The sequence below is a fragment of the Asparagus officinalis genome, chromosome 7 (genome assembly GCF_001876935.1).
Source record: "Asparagus officinalis chromosome 7, Aspof.V1, whole genome shotgun sequence".
NCBI lineage: Eukaryota > Viridiplantae > Streptophyta > Magnoliopsida > Asparagales > Asparagaceae > Asparagus > Asparagus officinalis.
The window spans coordinates 150,207,165-150,216,180 of record NC_033800.1 but is presented as its reverse complement, the minus strand read 5'-3'; the positions used below and the strand labels follow the sequence as shown (position 1 = coordinate 150,216,180).

Here is a 9,016-nt window from a genome sequence, read left to right as displayed (position 1 = left end):
GGTGCAGTTGCTTATGGAGGATAATAGTGGGCGGCAGTTAAGGGGAGGGGAAGGCTGGGCGGTGGCAGATGAGAGGGACGAAGAAGGGCTAGGGTTGAGGTTGTGTGACTGGGTGTTTGACGTTGGGAAAACAGAGAAGGGTTGGCAACTGGGAGAAACAAAAGAGAAGAACAGGAGTGTTAGCCTACGGTTTCACGCCTCAATTAAGCCAATACAATTTTTATTTCATTCTTCAATGATTAATCCTGATTACAATTGTATTTAAATAGAATAGAAAAATACAAGATTCCCTAAATCACTCAAATCCCTCACAATCAATCACAATCAGTCAGTTACTAAAACTGATTAACTACCAAATCCAAAACCAAAACTCAAAATTCAAATTAACTATTACAACTGAAATACTACTAACTGAAATAACTAATAAACTGAAAATCAAAACGAGGGATATGATACAACGCTGAAATGCGGCGTCTCCTACGCTGATAAACTCGGTGAAAATCCCATGCACGTGTCTGGATGTCCTCATCATGATGTTATTATGTTAGTGGATTACGCAAATTTTAACCTACTCTTTTGTTAATTCATTAGTTCGCAGATGTTACTAATTCGTTTTACTCTCTCTTGCAGGGGAGGAAAAAAAATCCATCTGTTTAGGTTTTTCCCCCCTCCCATCAGAATTGGCTTAAGTAACGTGGTTCAACTTGATGTGCAACAGGAAGTACATAAATGCCCGAACCTTCCAACTCCTCAAATAATCAGGAAATTTTTTTTTTTTTAAAGGTAGAGACAAAGAGGATTACCTTATTGAAGAAGCAATAGACTACAAACTCCCTTTTCGCCCTTTTCTTCGACCTCCAGCTTTGCTCGCATTTTAGCTTTTACAGGGAGACAAAATGACGCGAAAATAAAAGGGTTGCCTTCTTCTGCTCTTCTTGGCTTCAGAATCGAAGTAGCAAATGGAAAAGGAAATTCAAGCGCTGGGAAATTTTACATTTGCTCAGTCTGATGCACGTGTCTTGCACATGCGTATTTAGTGACGGCATGTGTCGGAAACCATTGTTACTTACAAAGTAAATAAAATATACTTTTATGCGTTTAGTGACTTGAATTCGTATTTTTTTTTTAAAAATTGGGTTTTTCATATTTACGCATCTATTTGGATACATTGGCTAAACTTTAATTTTACTTCGCAAGAGGGTAGGTTGTCTGAGAACAAGAACAAGCATATTGACAGAAGATGATCAACGATCATAATAATTAAGCCGTGATAGGTGGATGATCCTTAATCCTTGGCATTTGTTTCAAAGAAATTAATAGCTTCGGGGGACTTGCTTCCAAATATGATAATTTGAGGGTCTTGTATCCAGATATAAGAGGTTAATAAGGGAACTTGTATTCAAATAAATGAGATTAAGCGGACTCGTATCTAAATATGTGAGAGGAGGAGCTGACTTTTAGCCAAATTTAATGATATGGGGGATTTGTATCCTCATTGATGAGATATGGGGGACCAATTATATCTCAAAAACCCTTTACTTATATTATTTATTTTATTTTTGTAAAGACAATATCTAATTTCAATGAAGCAGATTTGGTACAACGAATTTGAGACTGATGAAAAAGATATTACAAGATATTCAGCTCTATGATCACTCAATACCTCCCTTATATGCCAGTTGAGATTTCTGACAAAAAATTCACCAGTGATATTCAACACATCAAATTCGTCAAACCGGTAAGATCTCTACTTGTTTCCAACAGTACCAACCTCTGAAAACCGCGATACCTTTTGAATACACAATGCAATGTATGACAATTTACCGACCCTCCATCATTGTAACTGTTATATCATTGACAGTACGTCTCGAAGAAAACTCCGTATCCACCGAACTCCTGTAGGTGCAAAAACCAGGCGGTTTTGGCTGCGGCAGACTCATTTGTGCACCTAGCATCAATGCTACCAGAGACATATCTGGCCTATCTTCTGCCCTTTCCTCAACACATAAAAGGCCTACTTGCACGCATCGCACAACTTCAGGAATTGAAGCAGGAGTTCTAATTGATTCATCTAACAGTTCCAAGCATTTTCCCTCCTTCCACAGGTTCCATGACTGTAATATTTCAACCAACAATTGAGCATCTGAACACAATATATAGCGAAAGATTCGCACCTGCAGTTACTGTTACTTACATAACTTAGGAGGTTGAGTTGGGGCTCAGCATAATATGTTGCTTTGTTCTTCTTGCCGCTTATGATTTCTAAGATTAAGACCCCGAAGCTGAAGACATCGCTTTTAACTGAAAAAATGCCGTCCATTGCATACTCTGGAGACATATAGCCACTGCATGCCGATATTAGTATAATTATACAAGTCTGAAACTTAAGAATAATTGGAACATAATGCTTACAGTGTCCCGACTAGTCTCTTGGTATGTTCGTCTGTACCATCACCAAATGTTCTCGCGACACCAAAATCTGAAATTTTTGGGTTCATATCATCATCGAGAAGGATGTTGCTAGCCTTCAGGTCCCTATGAATAATTCTGAGCCTTGAATCTTGATGAAGATAAAGAAGTCCTCGGGCTATTCCTGCAATGATTTTGAAGCGCTTCTGCCAGTTTAACAGTCTTGACTTCGATTTATCTGTAAAGTTGTTTATTGAAGTCAATTTCTCAGACTAGCTGCTGCACTTTTACTGTTAAAAAGAATGAAGAGCAAGGCCCAACCAAAAATAATGGTGTCCAAACTTCTATTGTGCATATACTCGTAGATTAGCATCCTTTCTTCCCCTTGAATGCAGCAACCTAAAAGCCGGACAAGATTAATGTGCTGAAGTTTGATGATCAACATAACCTCATTCTTGAACTCTTCAAGCCCTTGTAATGATTTTTCGGATAGCCTCTTTACAGCTATGAACTGTCCGTCTCCAAGCTTACCCTACTCATAACATGTTATTCCTGCAGTTAGGTAGAACGCCGAAAGAAAATACTTACTTATGCAATGTATTTTACCTTGTAAACAGCACCAAATCCCCCCTCACCAAGCTTATTAGCGATTGAGAAATTGTTTGTAGCCAATAATAAGGTGTGTAGATCAAATAAAGGAAGATCTAGTTCATTACTGGGGCTTTGGTCAGTATTGATAGAACTAAATGACAATTGCAAGTTCCTGGTGCTTCTCATACGACGTGCTCGACGAGAAGCTACAAAAATAGTAAGATTATATGAGTTCATATGAAAACATAAATATAAATTCAGAGAAATAGGTTAACATACAATGACGTTTCAATTTCTTCTTTAAGACGCAGCATCCACAGAACCCCAACAAAAGCAACACTGCGGCTATGATGACAATGATAATTATCACAGTTTCCTTACTTTCTGATTTTCCTTTGCCTGAATCTGTGTCCACAACCTCAACATGAATGAACCATCTAATTTTGTATGCAATTTGATAAACTTCAAATATGAGAATTAGCGCACTCACCGAGCTCTGACGCAGCCAGTCTTATGTAAAGATCCTGCCCATCTTCTTCAAACTCTCTGATATCAATCAGATCACCTCTCCAAGTGATACAACCGCTCCCACCATCACTGATATTGGCATTCGCAAAAGCCGTACAAGAACAATTAGCCAAGCAGTTTAGCCTGCACTCATCAAGGCTCATGCTCTTATTGACAGTGGCCTGAGAAGTATCAGGGAGCTTCAGTCCACTCATCTTAAAAAACCCATCTCGATTCTGACATTGCAATTGTGTTCTCCTCACACATCCACCTGAACCATCTCTCATATTCCAGTTCTGCGGTGATTTGGGTACAAATCCTTTCAAACAATTGCAAACTGGTGAGTCGTTCGAGTTGCAGACTCCATAAGGACCACATTGAGCATAAAAATCACATCTGTCCCTTGGCATTGACCAGTATAAGAACCAAGATTCTTGTGAATCAATCCAAACATACCTTTGGATCATTGATTGATTCAGAACGAATCTCGAAATAACTGAGCTATTTAAAATTTTATACGTATAGTATACTTCATCCTCATTGGAGACGAACTCGAAGCTGAAGGCATTATTGTACTCCATTTCAGGTTCACCACTGAAATCATATCCTGTCCAAGGTCCGTTCCGATAAATTTTCGTTAACCCGTTCCATATGTAGAACTCCGGTGACCCATGGAGGTCCAATTTGAACGAGTAGTCACCGACCGAAGGATCTTCATTGCTTTCCCACGTAGTAAGATACCTGTCAAGATTAGTCTTCAGGTTCCATCCAAGCTTCATGCCCGGCAGAAGAGTATCAGTAGGATAATCGAAGCTCTGCCAGGCTATTTTTTGTGAATCATAGCTTGCATCTTTTACGATAAAATTTCCTGAATCCAACAGTTGAGCAACTGGGCTGGTGAGATTCAACGAGCCAGTCGACCAGAGGATCGAACCCGTCGCATTTTGAAGGATGAGACCTCCATTGTTTTGCATCGTCAGATTGCTGATAGAATCAGAAATTGGGTTTTCTCTGTTTGCTACCCACACTACTGTATGAACTGGGATATTCTTGTACCAGATACCCAAGTACCTGTTTCGGGAGACACCCGGCGTGAAGAAACCAAGTTCAAAATCCCCCCCAGCAGATATCAGGGTTTGGCCATCTGAAATTGACGCTTTCACGGTGATGCTGTCCGTTGAAGATGAGCGAGTTGAGAGATTGAAGAAGAAGAAGAGAAGGAACAGTGGCCATTTTTTGTTCATGTTAACTTCCAGGCTCATGCTTTGGATATCAAAGCTGTCAATACTGGAAATGGAATGACGCTATAAACTGCCGAATTGGGAAGGGCCTCCTTCCTATTGTTCTAGAAGAAAATTAGGCAAACAAAAGGTGGTGGGTCGGTTTGATTAATCTAAAGGTGATTGTTCTATGTGAAGGCAGCAGAATTACAAATAAAAAAAAAAAAAAAAGAATCAGCTGTCCTAAACGAAGACTAGCTAAAAGCATACAGGAGACTTCAGGTTGCACACATCACCGCTTACCCATTAATTTATAGCTTATGTGCAAAGTATGTGATTCACGTGAGAAATGTATGCAACATATGTGGGAATAGTGGGATGCACACAAATGATAAAGTGAAAAGAGGGGGCAACATTAATTGACCTTAAGGAGAATGATATTTTCTTGGAATCACACGGACTTTTTACTTGGATGGCCTTTCCTAGATTAGCCTCCAGAAAAGAGAAAAAGAAGCATTTGACTAGCGGAAGCAAAGTGTTGACTGTCAACCTCTGTTGCTAGAATAAGACAATAGATACCCTCTTTATACGGGTAAGGCTTATAGTGGAAAGGGTTAGGGGTGTGTCCCAAAAGCCCGGAGCCCCGGCCCGGCCCGGTCGTGCCCGGGCCCGGGCCCGGCCCGGTCGTGCCCGGAAACCCGGGCAAAACCCGGGTCCGGGCCCGGCCCGGGTCGCCGTTGCGAGCCCGGTCCGGCGGCCCGGCCCGGTCCCGGACAAGTAAAATTTTTTTTAATTTTTTATTTTTTTATTTTCTTATATATAAAATATATGTATATGTATATATATTGTTGTATATAATATATATATATATATATATATATATATATATATATATATAATATATATATATATATATATATATATATATATACTCTCTCTTAGTATATAATTATATATAAGTATACTCTCTCTTATATAAGTATATATATGATAAATATGCTCTGTTAATATATGTATAAGTATATAAAGTACATATAAGTATACAATGTATACTCTCTCTTATATATGTATAAATATATATATATATATATATATATATATATATATATATATTATATATATATATATATATATATATACTCTCTCCTCTCTCTCTTAGTATATAGTATATATAAGTATATTCTCTCTTATATATATATATATATATATATATATATATATATATATATATATATATATATATATATATATATATATAAAATATGTATAGTATATATAATATACAGTGTATACTCTCTTATATAAGTATATATCAGTATACTCTCTCTTATTTATTTATATATCTCTTTATATAATTATATATATATATATATATATATATATATATATATATATATATATATATATATATATATATATATATATATATATATATATATTTATATATATATATATATATAAGTATAATGTATAAGTATACTCTCTCTTATATATGTATAATATATGTGTGTATATATAAGTTTATATGTGTGTGTGTTTTTATGTATAATACAATTGTTTATGTAATTACTATAAGTATTTACAATTTGTTTATGTATAATATATGTATATGTGTGTCAGTGTGTGTTGTGTATATATATATATATACATATATTGAATGACATGAATACTTTGGGCTACTTAGTATATAAGTATATATAAATATAAGTATATTCTCTCTTATATATGTTTATATCTCTTATATAATTATATATATGTATAAGTATGCTCTCTCTTATATATGTGTACAGTGTATACTCTCTCTTATATATATATTTTATATTCTCTCTCTCTTAGTATATAAGTATACTTTATATATACACATATATAAACATAAACTTATATGTACATATATAAGTATATTTATATAATAGTATAAATACATATAAGAGTAAAATATATATTTATATATCTATACATATATATAAACATAAACTTATATGTACATATACATAATTATATTTATATAAGAGTATAAATATATATACTATTATATAAATATAATTTTTTATGTTTTATTGTTTTTTTAAATTTTTAAAAAAAATAAAAAAATAAAAAAATAAAAAAAACAAAAAAATCCGGGCCGGCCCGGTGTCCCGGCCGGGCCCGGGCCCGGCCCGGCCCGGACCACCGGGCCCGGGTCCGGGCTTGGGTTTTTGCCCGGCCCGGGCCCGGTTTCCGGGCCGGGCCGGGCCGGCCCGGATGGACAGCCCTAGAAAGGTTATTAAGAATATACCCCATTTAGTATCACCCAATTGTGAATAGATACTCCTTTTCAGTTCTATTTGCGGCTTATAGACACCCTATAGTATTGACTCAGCTGCGGATACAACCCTATAGTGAACTTTTTCGACACTTTCAAAAGTTTTTAAAAAATTGAGCAATTGAAGGTCTATCATCATCAATAGAACTATTAGGGGCCTACCCGCATCCTCAAACCTTCTAAACAATTTTAAGAGTGAAAGAAATTCATACAAGGGGGCCTATTCGCAAAAAATAGAACTATATATAGAGGGTCTGTTCGCAATTGGGTGGTAGTACATTGGTTCTATTCACAATTAATCCCAGTGGAAAAGTAGAATTTTTCATCTGGAAAAATTCGAGACAAACTTTCGTACCCAAGCAGTACAGCGCTATCATCAAGTTTGAATAAGGGTAAATTTATACAGGTATGAGTTCATAAGGGTATAAAGGCTGCCAAACATTAGAAATAAGCAATACATGCTCCCAAAAGGCGTTGTTAATTAAGAGAGGATGGTTAGGCCCTAATCTTTATTAATAAGTTTCTAATGAAAGGCAGGATGACTGGTTCTAACCGCTTTAATCACAAACGCAAGTTGAGTTTTTAAGTTGTATACTCATTGTGAACATTTTATGCGACAAAATAGATGTCATATTATTGCAAATAACTCATCCCATGATAGTAATGTACACTTGAGAGCCTAGAGGCAACCTTTATACCCCAGAAGTGCAACATCTATTAATACAAAAATCTAAAGCAACTCATGGGTGCTTGAAAAAAAAGAGAAGTCAGCAGGTATCCCAAAAAAAAGATAGATATAAAGGAGAAAAAAATAGTAGTTAAAAAAGCCCTTAACAAAAAAAAAAACAAACAAACAAAAAACAAAAAAAAAAAAACAAAAAAAAAAAAAAAAAAAAAAAAAAAAAAAAAAAAAAAAAAACCCCTAAAAAAAAAAAAAAACAAACAAACAAAAAACAAAAAAAAAAAAACAAAAAAAAAAACAAAAAAACAAAAAAACAAAACAAAAACAAAACAAAACAAAAACAAAAGCCTCTTAACAGCCTAACTATCTATCTAGGTTCTAACTCGGTAATACTCATTTCGTTGGTGGCAGATAAAACTTGATTGCCCAAGGATGCATCTACTTCCAAAGGATCTGCATTTGCTACAAATCCAGGCTTCTTAGGTTGCGGCAATGATTCAACATCACTTCCGAACATCATCACAACCCATGACATCAATGGCCTGTCGTTGGGGTGTTCTTGAACACATAACAAACCGAGTTTTATACATCTTAGTACTTCGTTCATCGGAAATGAGCAACTTATGGACGCATCTACTACATCCAGGCACCTGTCTTCATTCCACAAGCTCCATGCCTGTTCCGAAACACAAATACTTTCATATTTTGGTTTGATCAAATTCGAACTAAAAACAAGTAAATTTGAAGTTTGTCATTTACATGTCCAACGAGGTTTATGTGGGGAGGAATTGCGTACACCCCTCTGTTCTTCTTCCCACTTATGATTTCGAGTATGAGAACACCAAAACTGAATACATCTGATTTCATTGAGAAAATTCCACTCATTGCATACTCTGGAGACATATAGCCGCTGTGTTTCATCGTAAGAAAATATAATTGTCAATTTCATTTCTTGTGTTTGCAAGTCTGTAACATATGTTATGGAATCATACTTACTATGTCCCCACAACTTTTCTTGTATTGAAATCTGTCTCATCCCCGCCAAAGATCCTGGCCATTCCGAAGTCTGAAATTTTGGGGTTCATATCTTTATCCAGAAGAATGTTGCTAGCTTTGAGATCCCTATGAATGATCCGAAATCTGGAATCTTGATGAAGATAGAGAAGTCCACGAGCAATCCCTATAATAATTTGATGTCGTTTCTTCCAATCCAATAATGCATTTCGTCGTTTCTCTATAAGAAATTATATTTAGGGTTATTATTTCTTCTTAGTTGTATCAAAATCACAGAAAGCATATCCTTTA

At 35.7% G+C, this 9,016-nt stretch overlaps 2 protein-coding genes and 1 long non-coding RNA gene across 6 annotated transcripts in view; all 3 read right to left on the bottom strand.

Moving 5' to 3' along the window:
* The window catches only part of LOC109848010, a 12,989-nt gene extending 12,044 nt beyond the window's left edge, over nucleotides 1-945 (bottom strand). The window contains exon 1 of the long non-coding RNA XR_002248670.1: nucleotides 804-945. This is a non-coding gene — a long non-coding RNA (uncharacterized LOC109848010). The remainder of the gene's footprint in view (nucleotides 1-803) is intronic.
* LOC109847991 (receptor-like serine/threonine-protein kinase SD1-8) overlaps nucleotides 1-4,877 on the bottom strand; it is a 21,232-nt gene extending 16,355 nt beyond the window's left edge. For 2 of the 3 annotated variants that reach the window (XM_020417237.1, XM_020417239.1), the window contains exons 1-4: nucleotides 3,491-4,877; nucleotides 3,280-3,405; nucleotides 3,016-3,206; nucleotides 2,731-2,941 (exon numbers count right to left, since the gene is read on the bottom strand). In XM_020417237.1, the coding sequence (XP_020272826.1) occupies nucleotides 2,731-2,941; nucleotides 3,016-3,206; nucleotides 3,280-3,405; nucleotides 3,491-4,769 (1,807 nt within the window). In that variant the 5' untranslated portion in view covers nucleotides 4,770-4,877. Of the gene's footprint in view, nucleotides 1-1,645; nucleotides 2,115-2,194; nucleotides 2,346-2,412; nucleotides 2,648-2,730; nucleotides 2,942-3,015; nucleotides 3,207-3,279; nucleotides 3,406-3,490 lie in introns of those variants that run through there. The other variant, XM_020417236.1, reaches the window with a different exon arrangement.
* The window catches only part of LOC109847989 (receptor-like serine/threonine-protein kinase SD1-7), a 68,662-nt gene continuing 67,650 nt past the window's right edge, over nucleotides 8,005-9,016 (bottom strand). Inside the window, exons 2-4 of one of the 2 annotated variants that reach the window (XM_020417232.1) lie at nucleotides 8,708-8,911; nucleotides 8,471-8,621; nucleotides 8,005-8,387 (exon numbers count right to left, since the gene is read on the bottom strand). In XM_020417232.1, the coding sequence (XP_020272821.1) occupies nucleotides 8,079-8,387; nucleotides 8,471-8,621; nucleotides 8,708-8,911 (664 nt within the window). In that variant the 3' untranslated portion in view covers nucleotides 8,005-8,078. Of the gene's footprint in view, nucleotides 8,388-8,470; nucleotides 8,622-8,707; nucleotides 8,946-9,016 lie in introns of both variants that reach the window. The other variant, XM_020417230.1, reaches the window with a different exon arrangement.